A 20647-nucleotide genomic window follows, 5' to 3' on the forward strand; every position below is an offset into this window, starting at 1 on the left:
AAGGACGTTTTTCTTTTCATATTTTCTAAATGCTCTAAATACTATATGTTTAATTGAATTTTTGACTAAAGTAACCTATGTTTTTGAAAATACAGTGTTTTCGTATTTGCTGCAGATAAACGAGATGTTTATCAGCTATTTTTGCGTGTACTAAAGATTTTTATTTTTATCACATTATTGATTTTCAAATTTTACTTCACTGAAGATTTTCAAGTGTTGCACTGGTTATCAAGTGTCCACTTATTAATACTTAATAAAATCACGAACTAAATAACTGATGATAACCTCGTAAAGTGAATTTTTATGTTTCCGATTGACCGCAATTTAAGGATGGTGTTTTTTTTAATTTTTAAATAAAATTAGAACTTTGTAAAAATTGGAAGAATAAACTTCTACACTAATAAGACGAAATGAAGATTTTGGCTTCTGCACACATTCCGCAGAATTATTGTGTTCATTATAAACCACAAAAAATTTAATAATATATATATATATATATATATATATATATATATATATATATATATATATTCATAAAAAGAAACAATATTTTACTGACTTAATTTTGATTGCGTTTATGCAATTTATTTGAGTTTTTTTGAACATATGCTAAGATAATTAGAGAACCAGTTATACCGCCGTGTATCTAACAAAAACTAAACAATTTTTCTTAACACTTTTTTATTTAACAATAAATCTGTATGCACTTTTACGTCATAATCGAGGTCATAATAACATACGTAATAATATTCTTTCAACTGTTTGTTGTATGTGCTGTATTTATTATGGTAAAAAATTAAAGGAAGTGGTAATCCCCAAAAATTGTAATGACATAAGGACACCGCTCGTCAGGCCACCACGACTTTTATTTGGTTCTTTTCTACTTTTGTAAATTTTCGAATTAAAATTTACTTTCGGAATTAAAAATAACAAAACTACACAATTTACATTTTTTTTTAATTTAAACTGGAAACCCAAATAAACAAACGTGCAATTAAAAACAATTCCGTTACCTGAATCGGACAATTTGAGTCAATCACCAAAATTTAATATCAGAGAGTATTATCACACTGAGGCTACGTCCACAAGACGGCAGCACCAGAGCCGCATTATAAAACCATTCGCAATCAGAATTTTCAAACCAGACACACAATCAGAACGAAAGTGAATGTTTCAAGTTAAATTTTCATCTTTTCCAGTTTAAAAGAAAGAGAGAATGGCATTCGACCGACGTTTATTCAACGTGGTCCTTCTGGGCCTAGCTTTCATGTTGGTTTTTACGGCTTTTCAGACCATGGGCAACATACAAGTAAGTCAATATGTTTAATTTATTATTAGGCAAAAGGACCGAATTAGAAAGTTTGGCGCTTTGCGGTCTTGAACTTGCGCAAATTTCAAGTTCGCCCGCCTCAACAAAGTGTTAATTTTCTTTTAACAGTAATAACATGAAGGACAAATTCCGGTTTAGTGATAATGGAATTCGAACAAATGCACACTCCTACTGTAGATTTATATTTAGTAATGTCGCGCCCGGAGTTTCCGGTATCTAAATACGCTTCTGGCAATGATAATTGCTCGTAAACATTCGAAATTTTGAATTTGAATCGATTGGCGCGAATGTCGTATCAATTTGATTCCAGTGTTTATGGACTTTAATTAATCTGTAACAACGACTGAGATGTTGTTTGCGTAATTCACACAGATAATAAAGATATTTATCGGCTATTTTTGCGAATATCAATTGGATTTTCCGTAATTGTCATGTAAGATAATGAAGATTTATATTTTTATCATACTATTGCTTCTCAAATGTTACTTCATTGAAGATTTTTCAATTGTAAATAGACAAGTGTCCACTCAATTTAAAATTATTTATTGATAAGGCGAAGGTGATCAAAATAGCTAGCAATTCGAAAGTTAACACTGTAGACAACTCATTTTCGAAATTACACTTTGTTCTTTTTTGTTTACATAAGATAGTTCAGTTTCTTGTAAAAATGGTTTTTCTTTAGCAAACACTCAATAAAATGGTGTCTCTATCATTCAACTTGTATTTTATTTAATAAAAGAATGGTTATCAATATTATTGCGAATGATGTGATAAATATAAAGCATTAACACTTTTATTATTATAAAATATTGCTTTGAAATAATAAAACAAAACTTTTTATTGCAAAATAATACGATAAGGTTATTTAAGAAAATTACGTGTTGCTTTAATTTCACTTTTATCATAAATGAATTTGAAGTTATACTTTTATAGGCACCTACGTAATAATGTGATAATTTTAATTTTGTTCCACTTTTACTGAATCGACTGTTGTTTTCGTCGCATAATAAGTAAATATTTATCTAATTGTGGAAACATTTTGTTTTCGTGAGTTAATCAATCTTTTAATCGACACATCTAATCTGCAAAATAACTGTGATGGGAGGATTCACGCTTTTAATTATTTTCATTATTTGCACTATATATGACTCATAATTAATTGGATTTTTGAAAAAAATAATCAGCAAATGCGCATTTTAGCTTCATTTAATTTTTTAATTTTGGGAAAAAGAATAATAATTCAAGGTACAAATTGTGTTGTTTTGGGTCTTTTTATTTACAAATTGCATGTCAGTTATTTGTGTCAACTTGTTTATTGACGCTAAGTGAAATCTTTACAATTTGTATTTTTGTGAACTACTTATACTTGACATTGGATGATTATAACTAGCCATTTTTTCATAAAGTTGATAACTCAATATCAATGTGTGTCAAGATGCAAGTTTATCATCCTTGCTTGTTTTGTCAAAGGAAAAGTGTGTCTTGGAGAAAAGAAATGAGCTGTAAAATCACAAAAAGGAATAATTATCTTAAGAAAGTTTGATTAATAAAAACTTTTCATTATTGTTTCATTATTTTATTTTCTATAGAATTTATCAAAACTAATCAGATAATTAAAAAATTTCTTTTTGATAATAACTGAATTATGACATTTGATCATGAAAATTGAACATATTTCGAAACTTATTGATAAATGAAACAACAATACATTTTTGTAATCACGTAATTGCTAAAAATACTCCAAAAACTTGAAAAAAAGATTCTTTTGGGGTTGCCCCATTTATTTCAAAAAGTTATTGACACAGTTTGCATCAGTGCTAAAATCTGGATAACCTTTCGCATCTCATTTTTTTTTAAATAAATACAAAATACTGTTTTATTTAAATTACATGCGTGGGTCTACAAACAGATGTAAAGTGGTGCAATGAAAGTACATAAAAAATTGCTGAACTGGCATTTCAAGTGGCAATAAAAATTCAAATTGGGAAGTAAGTAAATTACTTGCTATGGATTTTCGCAATTGTGGAGCTGTTAAATATTACCAACCTTCGTTTATATCATCATTTCTTTTGCATTTTTTCTCAACTCGTCAATGAATAAATGTCAAAATATTCAATACACACAGAAACTGGTTCTTTCAATGAAATTAGCACACTTTTCATTTATTTATTGTAAAGATTTTTTTTTGGATTAATAATGAATGGGTGATGTGGTTTATGGTTATAGAATGTTAGTTATGTGACTATTAAGAAGAAAACGATTTACTGAAGGCGTTATTTTTTTTTCGTACGTTTTTATTGTACAGTTGAAAAGAAGCAACTAAAATACAACGAATAGTCGAGGAATATTATTGTTTTAGTTGACAGCAGAAAAATTTACTTGCAATAAAAAATGAAACACTCATCAAAAACATTTTTTGTGTGAAATATTAGATCCTTAACAAAAAAATTAAAGTAATAAATATTAATCTCTTTATTTATACAACAACAGTTTAATGTAAATATAAAAGACAAAGTTTATTTTAGCAGTTTATTTTACAATTTTTCCATTTGATTCTTGCTCTAACAAGTTGCAGAGAGGAACCGGAAAGTGTTATACACTATAAAGATTTAAACATAATATTCCTGCAAGATATAAAACAAAACAAAAATAACTTCAGAAAAAAATTCAACTCACAATTCGAATTTATTTGTCGGATTTATATAAAAAAAGGGAGGTGTGCTAACTACGTCATTTCGACTTATCAGGTATTAATAAAAAAGATACTGTTGATATTAATCTATTATTTCAACACAAAAACTTTGATCAAAATTTTTTTATCAAAAATATTGCGTTTTGTCATTATGAATCAACATACCAATAATTTAATCGGTAAAAATAATCTGATTCATTATTCTCTATCAAAATTAGTTGTGTATGGTAAAATATTGAGATTTGAAAATGCATATTTTTTTTGCAGAAAACCATCATTGAGAGTATAAAGAACGACAATTTAAAAAAGAACGATACAAGTTTTGATGGTGATGGTTACGTTAGTCTTTCAATTATTTACGCTGTGATGTCTATACTAAACTGGGCAGCTCCTTCTGTGATAACTGTGATAGGTCCAAACTTTGCCATGTTATTCGGAGGAATCACTTATGTGTAAGTCAATTTCTGGACTGTTTGACTTGGTTTAATTAATAAAAATTGTAGACTCTTCATTATGTCATTCCTTATTCCACGAACATGGCTGCTGTATTTCGCCAGTGTTGTTATCGGAGCTGGAGCTGCAGTTATTTGGACTGGACAAGGCAACTACCTCACATTAAATTCCACACAGGCAACGGTTTCAAGAAATTCCGGCATTTTCTGGGCAATGCTACAACTAAGGTCAGTGGTTTATTATTCCATAGTAGTAGTACTTATTTTTACAAGGTTGGTTTTTATAGCATGTTTATCGGAAATCTCTTCGTCTATTTTAAATTCAAAGGTCTGGATTCAATCGATGAAGACACTAGAAATGTAGTTATTTGGACTTTGAGTGGGATAGGTATTGCTGGACTTGTCGTTATGGTTTTACTTCCTAGACCGAAAAAAACCTCCCAAATTGATATTCCGGAAGAAGTCCAGCAAACACCCATCGAAGCGTTAAAAGGCGCAGTCAAGTTGTTCTTCACCAATGATATGCTCCTTCTTTCCATCACATTCTTGTACACAGGTTTGTAAAAAATGTTTTTGTACTCAGAGCTTTTTCCGGTTATCTCTAGTGTGCGGGAATAATATTTTTTTCTAACAAATACCTTAAAAGAAATTAAAAAATTTCTAGACGAATCATTCAAAGACGGAAAGCATTCTGTGATTTTACTTTTTTGATACTGACCGCCCTGTTTGGTAACCTCTGCTACCAACCCATCTTCAAAAAAAAAAAAAACTAAATTATAAAAAATATTTATTCGTTTTGTTACAATAAATATCGTATCAATTTTTTCTTTCTTGTTATAGGTCTCGAACTGGGTTTCTTTAGCGGAGTCTACAGCTCATGTATCGGCTTCACCAAAAATTTCTCCAACCCCAAAGAACTAGTTGGCCTTTCTGGCATTTTCATTGGTCTTGGTGAAGTCCTAGGTGGGGCTGCTTTTGGTATTTTGGGTTCCAAGACCATCAAATGGGGTCGTGATCCAATCGTTATCGCTGGATTTATTGTACACGTTATCAGCTTTTTCCTCATTTTCCTCAACTTGCCCAACAATTCTCCCTTCAACGACACTAATGATGGGGCTATTATTACAAGTAATGCCGAATTGGCCATCTTCTGTTCGTTCCTTCTTGGTTTTGGAGATTCGTGCTTCAACACGCAAATTTATTCAATTTTGGGAGGAGTTTATTCAAATAATAGCGCCTCAGCGTTTGCTATCTTCAAATTCACACAATCTGTAGCAGCTGCAATTTGTTTCGGATATTCTACCGCACTTAATTTGTACGGTCAGTTGGGGATTCTCCTCGTTTTGGCGATTTGTGGCACCGCTAGTTTTGTTATAGTTGAGTGGAAGGTAAAGAAGGAAGCGCTTGCGAAAAGTGTTCACGATAATGCGAGCAGTGAAGGGAGCGAAAAAGCTGCCTTTTAAGTATTTATTTATCTTTATTCATACGTAAAATTTCTCCGTTCGTTACAAGTATTGCTTCTGAGAAGCTTTTACGTAGTACAAATGGTAACAAACAAAGTTTCCTTTAATAATCTGTGATGAAACAAAGTGAGACTGAGGAATCAATTGTATTTTGTTGCCATTTCTTTAAATTATAATATATTGATTGTTAATAACTCCTGTAAATATTATTATGTACATTTTAGTGTGTCACAGAGGTTTATTATGTAAATATATTTTTATCAAATCTGTGATAACAATCAGGTTTTGGCAATTTTAACGTAAGAGATTTTGAAACAAAGGAACAAATCGTTGTTGGCTTTAAATTTACAATAAAAATTATTCAATATTGGTGCATCTTTATTTTTTGTTTTATTTGTGTATCGTAATGAATATTTTGCTAAAATCTTTTGTCGGAAATTATTTGCTAAAGTATTTACTCGACAAGTGTGAATGTAAATCGAACGCTTTATTTGGTAGATTTACACGAAGAATAAATAAATTTAAGCGATTAATCTTATAAATGCACCTCCCTGTATACAGACTGGTTCAAAAAGATGTTACCAAATGTTAGGGTCATATAGAGGACATTAAGACCATTTTTTACTTGCGGATTTTGCGGCACGAAAAAACATGCTGTCATCATTCTGTCTAAGAGTTCCTTTTGCACAAAAGATACTATAGAGGCGTTGGACTTCTTGTGAAATGTTATTTAAATAAAGCCTTCATAAAATTTTAAATTCAAAGAATCAACATTAATTTGAAGACACAGGATACGTAACTAAATCGAGTGAGAACACGTCACTAGAAACGAAGTAATAGTTGGAGCTGTAATTCAAGATTTTGAAGAGAATCCAAACTCCTGAACGTTCAAGGGTTTAGAATTTTTCAGTTGTTGTTCAGTCTTTCATTCATTTTTGAAAGAATTAAAGCATCCAGTACAAAAAGTAAGTCAAATATATTGTTTTTTAATTTTGTATGAGTGAGAGATAAATGTGAAATATCACTTGCGTGACACTTACGTTTTTGCGACCAGGGGTGACCAAAATTCGGTGGTAATGCTCATTTGTTTCATGGGGATCTATGCTTTTGCATCTGTACCCACGTTTAACAGTTTTTTTTTCTTTTTTCATGCAAAACAAACTTTCAAGGATGAGTTTTTTTCCTACAGAATATTGACGATGAATTTTTTAATAAGTCTTACATGATTTAACATTCGAAAAAGGCATGTAAAAATTACGTTTTAACGACTTCAGTTGTTGCATTAATTGTATTTTAATCTTTGCCTTCTAACATATCTGCATTTTAAATTTCATGAAAACCTGTTGACAAATATCTGATACATCACTTGAAAAAATTAGATGAGACACCCTGTATAAATGGCCCATAAGCAAAACGGCTCATTTGCGACTAGAAGTTTATAAGCAAAAACTGTCTCTCTTGATGACAGCTATAAAACCCCACTGTACAAAACCCTAACGTTTGGCAACATCTTTTTGAGCCACGCTGTATTTATCAAAACGACGTTAAACGACCAAGTCGCACAAAAATTAATGAGTCAGACAACCCTTTTTGTTTCCTACCTTCCATTAATTCTCATCTCCCAGATAATGTTTTGTTGGTGACTTTTATCCATTTGCTTGCACAATTATCCATTTTTCAGTTTGTTACTTGCTGTTGTTGCAAATAGACGTCTGTTAAATAAAATCAAAATTTTGCGGTTTAAAAGTTTCAAATTCGTTTGCTAGTGTGTGCTACTAAAATGGACTTCCTTCCAGCCAGGGGGAAGGATGAAACAATCCGGATTTAAGGGTAAGTTTGCAGTACTTTATTATTGGAAATGTACATATTAAATCTGTAATGATTTCAATTAATTTAATGGCACATTATTGCATGATTCTAATTTAATTGGTTTTCTTGTTTCAGTAAGTCCGTTTAAGAAGATGATGGCATCAGTATTACAGTGTGAGTGCATTTAATTTTCTTGTATTTTTTCTCTAATAAATTCAATGTTTGGCCAATAAAGTTTTTTTACAATTTTGAATCAATATCACTACATTTTGTCATTGAGGGCTAAAATGAGCTACTTTTGCACACTAGGGCTAATATGCACTTTCATTTTGCAACGATTTGTATGTTGTCTCGCAAGCAACGCAGGATTTGTGAGGAATTAAATTTGAGACGGCCGCTTGTACAATAGCTTCAATACGCTTTAGAACGTTGTCATCTCCTGAATCACTCGTTTTTTTTTCTAAAAAACAGCTAAATCATCGCAAACATTTAAAAATGCGTCAATCTTCAGATCGTTGTCGTTGTTTGTTATAAAAATGACAGTAACCAACCAAATATTTTCAGCCACCTATCTTTTAAATTTAATTTATTTGCGGTAAAAATTAATTGCATTCGGTTCACTTTCATAAAAAACATTGTGGTGGAAATTGGGTATTCTTGGCATTAATTTTGATATGAGTTGTCATGATAACAGGTTAGTCAATTCCACCACAATGGTTTTTATGAAAGTGAACCGAAATTAATATTTTATTTAAATTTTGGCAAAATTGTAAAAAGCCTTGCAATGCTTGGCTTTTTTCACACACGACGTCTAGTGCGAAAAAAGCCTTCGTATTGCAAGTAGTTGTATAAATAGCTATTTTAGCTGTTTCAAAAATTAGATAGTTTTTAGAAAAACATCTGTCGAATGTGCAATTAAGTTTACTGCTCTCGCCGTCGTCTAATAAATCCGTTACAAACACAGTAAAAACGACACTTAAGATAATTCTCAAATTGCAACAATAAAACGCGTCAGTGTTCTAGGAATTAATTCTAGCGGATTCTCATTTAAATATCCAGCAACTTTCAAAACAAGATTTATTGACACATGTGGTAATAAAACAATTGTGTATTCATTCACACGATTTCAAGTCACGCATTCGGAAGCGCCAGAGGAAGTGGAAAAAGTTAAGCATCACAAGTGTGCAAGGCGGCGATAAAAATGCATAATTTGTAGCAATTTAACCAATTGTTTGGATGATCTCAATCGGGGCACGAGGAAGTTGCTTTTTGTCCAATAAACAACAAACAAGCGGGAAATACACAAGGAAGGAGATTTTACAGTGCTTTTTTTCTATATTGCGTCATATTACAAATAAAAACGGCGGTCACAATTTCAAACTTTTTTTACTTATTGAACTGGAATGAAAATGAAATCGTATTAAAATTTAAAATTCATATATTTCTTTGCAAACAATACAATTCAATAAAAATATAGTTTTTTACATATCACAGCGTTCTCTGTCTAGTGAGAAGACGATTATGGCATTCGTGTTCTTAAGCAACAGACGATTAAAAACTATAATAATAAAAGTGCAACGAAACGAAATCTTATCACGATTTTACAGTACTAGGAACAATAAATAATAAGATTTCATTTGTTCGCATTCGTAACACAATCTAATGTGAGATCCAATGAATACTTTATGTACACATTAAGAAAGAAAAAAGTTAAAAGTAATTAGTAATTACAAGTACATACAACAGAAAGTAGATTAGTTTTAAGCGGCTCTATTTTGGCACCAAGAATTCAATAATGGAACCTCGTTTTATAAAAAAAGAGACCGTAAAGCTCCAATGTGGAGCACATCTATGTACACTAAAACCAGAGAAATTGCACATTGCACACTAGTCCCAATCTGGCTCGATTTTTCGCTAAGCACCGTCGCATTCAAGTCTTTCCTATGTACATACAAACAAATCACAGCAGCGCACTTAAGTTACTTTGTGGTGGGGCTAACTTCGCAGGACACAGTGGGCTTTGCCCTCTTCGGACAATTGGTTGACCAAAAGAGCCCAGTCTTCTAATCTGGGGGCGCATTGTAGAGTCAAATCGCCGAGTTTTCGGCGCGCCATAAACACGAATTCGCCCAAACCGTGCGAGACTCCACAGTGTTGGGCCACGTGAAGTGTAATTTTTTCGAGAGGGGTGTCCTCCTCTGGAGAGATAGAGTTGGTGTCGACTGTGAAGGCGTCGTCGACGGTGTGGCGGATGAGTTTTGTCACCTTGACGGACATTTGAGAGATCTCCAGGTCCTCGTGGTTCTCCACGCCGTGGATGACACCTCGAGTTACTAAAAAATATTTAAGTTTAGTTTTGGATTACCTATACATTAAAAATTAATAAGCACTTTAAATAAGCATTATAAGCAGTGAATTTTTAAGTGAAATAGAATAAATAGTTATTCATATTTAAAAAAGTAAGAGAAACTAAAGAACTTGGGTGTAAAAATATTTATATGATGGTAGCTGACTCCTTCCTAGTGACAAATAAATACGCTTGGTACAACTCAAAACTCAATATTTCAACAATATGAAAACGTCAGTTTTACGAATTTGGCAAAAATTTTAAATGAGATTAGGAGAAGCTAATTAGAAATAGATTTTGTAGAGTAGGTATTAATCTATATCACCAATTTGTGAATCTAGATTCTGAGCATTTTATCGAAATTTCTAATTAATAAACTACCAAAAGTTTTGTTGAAATATTTTAGAACATTCCGAAAATGTCCCAATATTTTAGTCACTTTTTATCTTATAATTAATTATTAGGAGTATAAAAATGTTGTGTAAATTCCATTTTTTTTGTCTAGAACGCGAATGTTTTAGTCTTATCATTAAAAATTGATTTTAAAAGTTTTTTCTTTTAATTACCTAATATGTAATACATACAATCATAAACACTTCTCGTATAAAAGTACGATTTTAACATTTTCAAACGGAAAATTTGTAAAATTTTTACTAAATTCGGCATTGAGTGATTTTACCGTATATTACTCGTATAACAAGTAACTGGATCGAGATATTTTTTACTGTACGCTTCTCCTTGACGGTGGTAATTCAACTACATATAATGGCGTAAAATCCGAATTTTAAACACATCTTCTATTTCTATTGTTTCAATTTGAAATGGTTTTCTTTCAATTGAAGCGGTGTTTTATCGTTTCCTATTTCCTTTATTTGCAGGTAATTAATCTTTGCAAATGCGTCCGTTTTTCTACGTTTCTTCAAAGAATGCCATCCTATGTTTGTTTTCTGATAAGAATTTATCGTGGTATTTACCCGAGATAAAGTCAATTTTATTTCTTATTTAAAAATCCTCAACAAATACTAGCTCAAAGTTGTCCCAGCCTCACTCTTATCGCTGTTTAATTAAGATTAACGTATTTGGTATCAGTGGGCTTGTCCCTTCAAAGCACTCATTTCGATAAAATTAAACAAACAAAAGCACACTTTTTGAAAAATGATTAGATTCAACCGTTGTACAATCACCATTAGATAAAATATCAAAAGAATGTATGTTTCAAGTGTCATTTTAGGAACCTTTTAACAAATTAACGAACAAGGAAGGTAATTTAATTTTTATCGTATATAAATTTGAACTCTCGTAATCGTACATGCGGCTATTGTTCTGTTGGGTCGGTGGGCGTCACAAACGCTCCTTTACCATAAAAACATTATGCTTACGGTGGTCTCGGAGCCGCTCATGTAATTTTTTCTCTTTAATCCGCAGTCTAGAACACGTTGCCATAACAGGACAAGAGGTTTCTCTCGAGGGCACACACCAGATCCATATTTAATTCTTGCGCGAGTTATTTATTTACCAGCGAAAGATTGTGCATTAAAATTTTTTCCAAGCAATTAACCGTTTTTTGATACCTGCAAATGCCCCCGGCTGACAACTTTCCAGCACTGCTGCTGACTCAATTAGGCGCCAATTCGGTGGCGAAAACGCCAAACTATCGGAAAAAATCGCATACCTAATTAGGCCACCCAGTGTGGCAAAAACTGAACTAAAAGGCGTCTGTCGTGTCTCCATTTTGAGAAAATACGTATTATCAAATTTAGAGCGAGTTTTATTGCAGTTTATTACACATTATTAATTCTCTTCTCAAGTAATTGTGCAAATCTGTTGGTGATGAGGAAGGAAACGTCAATAAATCGATTCACGCAGTTTGTCAAACATGTTTCTGTTTTGCTGTCGAGTTTCTTTCCAACATTATAGACACATTTGTCCCAACACAATTCGTTGAATTCGTGAATTTGTTCGGCTATTTCTGCTATTTCGCGTTCCGCTACAAGGATATCTTGCAACTGTTTAACGGAGTTTTCTTCACTCATTAAAAAAAGTTGTATTTTTGTTTTGGTTTATGACAATGATTCAAGACGGGAGCCGTCTATCTTTCGTAACTGTTGAATTATTTATTTATTCTTAGATATTTTTGAAGTGAAAATGTAATGTCTTGCAAAATTTTCATGACAAATGGTATCTAAAATAATTGTGGGAGGAAAATTTGTGCTTTTACAATCGAATATCTGAATTTAGTTCTCAAAAAGTCTGACGAATCTATTGCTTCATATTCGGGCACTAGTTAATCAAAACCAGATTTATACATCAATAATCAAAATCCAGTTCCTGTTTTTTTTTTTTTTTTTTTTGGTGTCTTACGCATGCCATAACCAGCTCCGTTTCCCAAATAATTTTTTAAGAAAAGGTACAGTTATCTATTACTGTAACTTTCCTTTTTTCCACTTACAATCACCATTAATTGAAAGTATAGCCAAAAAAAAACACTATTCGCTGCCTTAATTATAGAATTAGCATGAAGAAATACTAATGCAGTTGAGTTTTTAGCATTTCCGCGCTCCTTCCGCTAATAACACTTACCGAGATCACTGGTGCAGAATGCGTGCGCCAATTCCTCGTTAGTACACGGTCGACATTCTGTAAAAAGGACAAAAATTAGGTACAATTATTTCTAGCGCTTTCACCAATGTGAACTTTGTTGTTATTTATTTACCTTCTGTGGGGTCGAATCCTTTGACGCCTTTGGGCAACGCTTGGAGATCATATTCGATTTCTGCCACCCTTTTGGTGATGGCATCCACGTCAGAGGCCTCCACGTAGATGGCCGCTTGGCCGTTCTTACTTATGAAGCATCTGTAAAAAAAGGCGATCATTCATTTTCATTCAAATCCCGACAAACTAGTCTGAGAAAGAATATTTCCATAAAATGTGCTGACACTTGCCTGATGGCTTTATTGGCTGGGTCCGCGTAGAGTGGTAGAAGAGATCTGGGCCCTTCGAGGAAGAGCCTGGCCGCCGGTTCTTTTTTTTCGTCGGGATGGACTTTGATGCAGGCCCGGAATTCGCGGTCTTGTCCCGGGAGACGAAGGAGGACTCTGAGTGCCCCTCTTGGGTACAACCAGATCACTCTTCCAGCCGAACAGCGCAGGTAGACAGGAGTGACTCCTCTGCCCGTCGCTGACGAGCTCAATCCGCTGAAAGAAAATGAAGATGAGTTTTGCTGACACAACAGTTATCCTCAACGCGGAAAAATCCATGTTTTTCGATTTTCTGCTCGAGTGAGATTAAAGCCAAGCCATTTGTGATAAATTGCACGTTTCGGGAGCGTTAATAATATGCATAATCGAGTTCGAAGTTCCGTTAGATCATCGGTCCTTTGGGCTTTGCTTGCTTGCTTGCTGGCTGGCTGCGCATTTATCGGTGGAGACGAACGAACCGGGCCAGAGAGTGTAACAGTTTAATTATGATGAATAAGTCGACCGTTTTCACACGCAATTAAATCGGAGGAACGATTTGTGGCTTTTTATTTGCGTTACGTTCGATCCGTTAAGTTGCGACAGACAATTCGGTTGAATCGAAGCAAAGAAAATCTGGATTGAAATATGCGTCCAAATCCAATTAAATCAAGTCAGGTTGGAATGGGGAAATCGTTTCTGGCTAATCGTCGACGATTACCGCATACCAAAAGCAACGAGAATCTTTTATCGGCCAATTTGACCGATGGGTTTTAATAAGCACGGAGAAAATTGGGCACTGGCGTGTTTCGACTCGTACAAAAATTCCTACACAAAGGCAAAAAAAGACATGTAAAACTACAACTCCAGCTAGAATAGTAATTTTCTAGAATTTCTAGTTGATATAGGTCGGATAATATCTACAGCTCTGTAAAAAGTTTTTCGCTTATGTAACGACAGTACGTTCTTGACAAAGCAATTTAAATAAAAATTAAAGCTGATCAAATTTTCTACACGCTCAAGTTTTTAGTTTTGAAATATTAGTCATGAAATACCTATGTAGCAGTAAATTAGGGAAAAACCGTATGAAGGATTTGCTGTTGCCTTGAGTAAGAAATACTTGTCGTGATTTAGTTTTGGCGGGAGAAGCGTTGAGATCGAATTACAGTCTCGCCACCCTCTGCCACATGTGGCACCTGCAGCGAGTAAGAAATCAACAAAAGATCGCAAAATTACAGGTCGAGAGACTACAAGAACCACTGGAGGCAATGCGTGATGTTCATACCGTTACCTGTAATTTTTTCATTGTTCGCGTACGAGATATAGGTAGATAAACCAAGTCGGGGAAATGCAAAAACAACCCTCATCTAAATTTAGAAACCACATGTGTAACATCAGGCGGGTAGGAATTCCTGGTTTCTTACTGAAATTCTTGAAAACAAGTGGCTAAAACGGATGACAAATTTATTGGTAAAGACCTGATTTTAGGTGAAAAAACATGAATCAAAAAGCAAATGAGATATAATTTAGGTCAAAAATAAAATTTTTATTTAAATCATGAATAAAAAATGGATGACTTGGATAAGTTTGAGGGGAAAGACCGCTAACCTTTTCAGATTGTGATTTTTGTTGAAACGGCCCGATAAGAGTCCGCTTTCACTATCTGAACGCGCGTAAATCACGTCGTTTCCCTTCTGATTGTACAAACTGCAGGTTAATGTTACCACATTTTACCTGTCCAAGTCCTTTGCAGGTGTACATACATAGTCCTCAAGTAATGACAACCGGTCTACAATTTCAAAAGTGAGGACGCTCCTGTGACAAGACAATTATTTTTATTTCCGTAACTGGTTCAACTGGATGATGACACTTGACTTCATAACGATCTCGTTTCACATTTTTATCTAAATTTTCTTGTATGGGTGGTTGTAGGTAAAAGGCCGCACAAAGTAAAAGTAGTCCAGTTTCACCGGGCACGAGATAATAGTACCACGCCCTGGCTTGACAACATTCTATCCGGTTCTAATGCGTGCCTATTGAACCAATTAATTACGACATAATTAAAAAAACAAACTCTCGATTTTTCAGCGATCACCATCTGGCGTGACCTCTGATGCTTTACCGAGTTTGTTGTTGTCGTCGTCGTCGGATTGCAATTTCCCAGAAATGGACCATTTCAGATAAATAAAACGTCAAACCTGAAGTTCTACTTCTGCTGCTTGCATGACTTATAATACTAGAAAATGTATGCAAATAGCTTTTGGCCGCATGCTGGACGATTTATACGCCTCCGGGGATTATGTTATTGTGTCAAAAAAATGCTTATCAGATTCAAAGTCTCCCGGTGTGTCGAAGAAAAGTGCCTCTATAATCTATTAACTTTTTAATGGTTGATGAGGCGAGTCCGTTGCAATTATCTTGCCGAAACCGCTCGATTTCTGCTGACTAACTCTATTCCATTCCGAAAGTAAATGATCCGGGCTTGGATTTCGACCAGTCACCTTCTTGTGTTGTGGAGACAATTATCGAATCTAGCCATCGACTCTTGGACACGCTAACGCCTTTGTCAAGTGCATTAACATTCCCTTGTTTTCTTTAGTTTGGAAAATCTACAGTTTTAAAAACCAACTTTTAACATTTTCTAGAAAAAAGTGGCCGATCATGAAACCATTAGCAGCCTGTCGGACAAAGAGGATCGGCTTCAGTTAGGACCGCATTTATCAAAACTAATGTGTTGTTTTAGCGGATTTGAGATGAGGAGGAATTATCGAATTAGGCCAATTTCCAATCTTTTCCCGTTCCAAATTCATTACAAAATTTTACTTTTTTCTAGAAAGATTATCCGACCTTATTCATTTATTTTATTCATATTAATAAAACCCACAGTCATTAGCATACGATTTAGTGCCGCATGTTTGTGGTCAGACTGGGTTTTCGTCTAGTTTTGAACAATCACGGCCTATTGTTATAAATATCGTGCAGAAAGCTGTGTCATTATGGGCTGGCTGATCTTAGCCCATCATTAATACGACTCAAAAGGCGATTGTTCTCAGGACCTTGACCACTATGGCCAGAGTGAGAATTGAGATTAGCATAAGGATTGCTTATTGATCTTGAAGGGTTGGGCGTCTACTGTTGGACAATGTAGACGTGGGTTGAGGCAAGGCCCTCGTGTCACTAAGAACTCGCTCGACAATAGGCGTTGGTTGCCTCATATGCGAAGACATCGCATTGTTGTAGAGACAGACACCCACACGATCAAACTGCTCCAGATTACAGCAAAAGAAAGGCTCGTGCTTGGGACAAAGACTTTGTGGTTGGTGTTCAAAGCACGCATTATTAATCGGAAATCTCACTAAAATAATAAAAAGGTTTTATTGTCGACGAGTTATTGCATTAAAGACAATGGCATTCCAACGCCACGTTTGACGAGATGTCGACGGAAACCAACAGTTTGTTTAACAATACGATACTCTGTGTACATAACGATAATATTTATGTAAATATGAACTGGGAAATTGAAGCGTAATTGCTTTAATTGGCGCTCGTGCGCCGTTTTTGGGTTATTATTTTTATAAAACGATATAAAAGTCAAGACAGAAACGATTTATACAGACCTGAAGGTCTTCCGCATAAATCACTCGTCATTATATTATTTTAAGAGAGCCGCAGGCGAAGACAAAAGGGTCTTTTACCCAATGTTGTCTAAATAAGATAGAGAGCTGCCTGCAGTGGCGGCTCACCTGATATAGTGAAGTAACATCTAACATCTTCAAATTTAATATCAAGAAAAAGATTCTCAAAGCCGGGTCAAAACTCATTTGTAACTCCGCAAAATAAGTCAGTTAGTTTATAATGCAAAACGGGTGATTTTTCGGTGTGTTTCAACAAAATTTCGCTTGTGAAAATTGTATCATTTAGCTTTGGTACATGTGATATTTAGAGAGAGAAAATGAAATGTTGAGGTTGCTATAGCTTTGTGATTTTTGTATTAGATCTTGTTATAGTTTTGAACCAATAGGCACGAGCCACCTCTGAAGAGCCGGTCCTGTTTCGATGGCATAAAAAAGCTTTTAAGCGACTGGTCATCGAACACTGTCGCTCATTGTGTGATCCATATCGGCGATGGTAATAACACCACTCATGATGGGTCAGAATGGACGCCGAAATTGAATCTGAATATTCGTCAAAAATCGTGCTCGGAGCGACTCACTATTAATCAAATCGGTAATTTTAATATGGGAAACTCGAAAAAGGCGATTCTCCACGCTTTTATCTCGACGATTGACGAAAACAAGTCAGTGTCACGATTGCTTGGAACGTGTCCCACGCACTTGGAAGACACATCCTACAGTAATTTACAGCTGAATTTTCTCTGCTAATTATGTAAATGCAAACGACCTTCAATTTGGCTTTTCGGCGCGTTTTTGAAACCACCAACTACAAGTCGCACTTTTTAAGTAGGGTAGGAGTGGACCGTTGAACCTCCGCATAGCCTCTTATTTATTACGGCACCGTCAGGTATTTTAGTCTGGCGTGTAGTGGAAAGCCCTCCGGTAACAAAGTTCTCTTTTGTGTGGGAAGCACTTCGACCCACGCCGCTCGTCTTCTTCAACTCTTTTTACTCAACCCTGTAGCAAGTCACACCATAAGGCCAGATTGCTCTCGATTCAAGACGCTTCTTAATTACAACAACTTGAAATACAATTAAGGCCACTCAAAAACGCTACAAATTTGCGATAAGAAGCACCAGATTTCGGTGAATCCTCAACAAGCTACAGTACTAATTATGTTTAATTCAGAGCATATGCTTTGAGGGAATCGACACATGTTGTTGCTATTATTTCTGCAAACGTGAGAAAAAAGCCGATCACGCGTCATTAGTCATAATCGTGCAATAAGAGAGCAGAGGAACGTGATACTTTCCTAAAGCAGGTTGGGAAATATTTGTGCAATATCCGATTGAGCAATGGGATTTTGTTAACAAACACAATAACGTGCTGAATATGGCAAATTCACTTATTGTCCATTCAAGATTCTACTAAAAATTTCTGATACCTATAAACTTTTTGTGGACTTATTCCAACAGAACAAATAATAAATAAGATTTTGTAAACACTCTGTAATTCCATTAGGTTATCACTTTTAAAGCATTTGTAATAGGTTGTTATTAAGAAAAAATACTAAACAAAATTTTCAGGCATACTCGAAAACTAAAAATGAGTGCTTTATTATTTTTTCCGCATGGGAAGAAGCAAGTGTGTGTGGGAATATGTGATGTTAAGGGAATGTTGTTTTTTACCGAAACCCTTGGGTCTACGTAAGAAACGCCATTTCAAAAAAATAATGAACGTCCTTTTTGTCATTTTCTTTGTATTTCCACACTTCCTTTTTTAACTGTTATTGTGACAGTGATATACAGGCAATTCAAAAAACAGCCTATTTTAAGTGTCTTAACTTTAAACAGAAGAAAAAATCTGTTTCAATTTTCTTTTTGTGAAGAATACAATCAACAGTGTGTTCCAGCTAAGATACTTAATTCGTTAATAAACAAAAACAAAAAAAAAATAAAATTGCTACTTTACGTAGCTACAGATAAACTGCTTAGGTATGTAGGTGCGTATACGTTAATTTTTAACAAACAAGCACTGATGCAATCGGATTTAATTTTGACTACAAACTTTTGGCAAATTTATAAGTTTATCCAATACATTTGTGCCTTTTCCAAGGCAAAAAACGGGACTTTTATTATAGTGCGTCTTATAGGGTTCCAGTAACCTACGATCATTAAATTCTCCTCGGGTAAAACATATTTCTTTTTTTTTAACACAATTATCCAGTTTTTTGGGAAAATGATCTGAATGAAACTAATTTTGGTTAATTGAGTTTTCACTGCTTCGTGCTTCGTGTGTTTTTGGATTTGAATCATTCGTTATTAGATTTATTAGGTTAACTGTGAACGTCTCGGCTGGGACACCTGTGTGGAATTAGTTCTGTAACATTTGAAATGTGTCTAAAAAAAAAGTGTCCTTCTTTTTACAATATTGAAATAATAATAATAATAATTAGCTAGCCATATGTTGATTCTTTTGTTGCAGTTATAGTATAGCCCCAATTAGCAACAATACGAAATTTAACAACTAGATAAGTTAGTTCACTTCCTTATTTCCAGCCTTGTTTAAAACCGAAAAATGGCTTTCGTCAATTTGGTGTGGTCAAAAAAAAGCAAAATCGTGTTGGCATCCTTGGCACTTTTCCTTTTTCCCGGTTCGCGCCGCCTCTGGCCGCAGCCTCGCTCCGCATGCACTTGAATAATAATCATCATATTACAGCACCAGGGACTGGTTCATATAATTTACATGTCATTGGCTACGTAGCCCACGGCTCGTGCTGAGACAAACACGCAGCCACTCTTTACGGATCACTTATTCTGCCCACTTTCCGCGAAAACATCGGGACGAAAAAGCTCTCTTACCTCCCGGTCCAGTCGCACTCGTCTCCCATGATAGCGCCTCCGCAAAATCCGATGAAAGCGAGGAGAAAAATATAATCCATAAGAACGGTCCGAGGCCACATCACGAAAATCATCCACATCACAGTTCACCCATTTGGAGAGAGAAAGATCGTAAACAAATCGCTGTAACTTGGCACCAACCATCCGCGGAAACCGTCGAGAGCGACTGACTTTTGAATTTGTTTCAACCAACAAGTGATTTGAACGGCGGCGATGGCCGGAGATGGCCGATCGCTCCTCCCACTTGTTGGAGCTTTACATTAGGGGGTTAACATGGGGTTAGTGTGTGGGTTATACCTAGTGCCATAGTTTACGTTTTGTATTCGGCGTTTTAGCACGTTTTCGCCATTATTCGACAAAAATATGTCGTAACCCAAAAATTTCTTTTTTAAGGTTTTTTAAGTAGAAACTAATTTTTTTTTTCGAAAAAAAAAATTGAAATTAGAATAATTTTGAAAATACTTTACAGCTGAAGTAATTTTAGCCTATTTTAGATGATTACTTTGTTTTTGAACTTATTTATTTTGCAAGATCCTTGTCAAAATATCCAATAAATCGCTAAAATTGAAATTGACATTATTTTGCCTGTTTCACTTTGCGAAATATTATCAAGAATAAGCAAAAAACATAAATTTGACCAAAGATTGTGTTAATTTTGACTTTTTCACGCCAGTGGACGGAAAAAATTACATAATTGTTATATTGAAGATGTTATAATATTTTTACTCATCAATTGAGAGGTACTTTTTTTTTAATCTGCCACTGATTCTAGTGTATATTTCGGGATTTGTTGGTTGGAACGAAAATAGCGATGAGCTTAATTGGGGCTAATTGGATGACGTGACTTGTGGCCGCTTTTATTAAGTGATTTTCTAAAGACAAAGTTATGAAACATGCTACTGTGCACTTTACTTATCGCGAGCTAATTGCGCTAATTGCAGTTGTTATATTTTCATAGTTTACTACAGATTTTTGCACGGCCTAGAATGTGGTAATAATAGGAATCAATGGTAAATGGCTCCACCAAAAACACCTGTACATTGTGTGGATGGTACTAATGATGGGTAACTATCCGTGAAAGGGAGG

The 20647-nt window shown here is 34.6% G+C and overlaps 3 protein-coding genes across 3 annotated transcripts; 1 reads left to right on the forward strand and 2 right to left on the reverse strand.

Annotated features, from left to right (window-relative positions):
• The first annotated feature begins 1123 nt into the window (after window positions 1-1123).
• On the forward strand, window positions 1124-6318 carry LOC658340 (uncharacterized protein). Its single transcript, XM_964738.5, has 5 exons — window positions 1124-1309; window positions 4290-4474; window positions 4526-4702; window positions 4762-5030; window positions 5315-6318. The coding sequence occupies exons 1-5, from the start codon at window positions 1217-1219 to the stop codon at window positions 5935-5937; spliced, it is 1347 nt and encodes a 448-aa protein (XP_969831.1). The 5' UTR covers window positions 1124-1216; the 3' UTR covers window positions 5938-6318.
• Window positions 6319-9166: 2848 nt separating this feature from the next.
• Window positions 9167-19747, reverse strand: LOC658269 (meteorin-like protein). Its single transcript, XM_964670.4, has 5 exons — window positions 19523-19747; window positions 13036-13287; window positions 12807-12946; window positions 12674-12730; window positions 9167-10079 (listed from the first exon to the last, which is right to left on the reverse strand). The coding sequence occupies exons 1-5, from the start codon at window positions 19639-19641 to the stop codon at window positions 9742-9744; spliced, it is 906 nt and encodes a 301-aa protein (XP_969763.1). The 5' UTR covers window positions 19642-19747; the 3' UTR covers window positions 9167-9741.
• On the reverse strand, window positions 11841-12620 carry LOC107397458 (mitochondrial import inner membrane translocase subunit Tim8-like). Its single transcript, XM_015977531.2, has one exon. The coding sequence runs from the start codon at window positions 12124-12126 to the stop codon at window positions 11875-11877; it is 252 nt and encodes an 83-aa protein (XP_015833017.1). The 5' UTR covers window positions 12127-12620; the 3' UTR covers window positions 11841-11874.
• Window positions 19748-20647: the final 900 nt, after the last annotated feature.

The sequence above is a fragment of the Tribolium castaneum genome, chromosome 1 (genome assembly GCF_031307605.1).
Source record: "Tribolium castaneum strain GA2 chromosome 1, icTriCast1.1, whole genome shotgun sequence".
Classification (NCBI taxonomy): Eukaryota; Metazoa; Arthropoda; class Insecta; order Coleoptera; family Tenebrionidae; genus Tribolium; species Tribolium castaneum.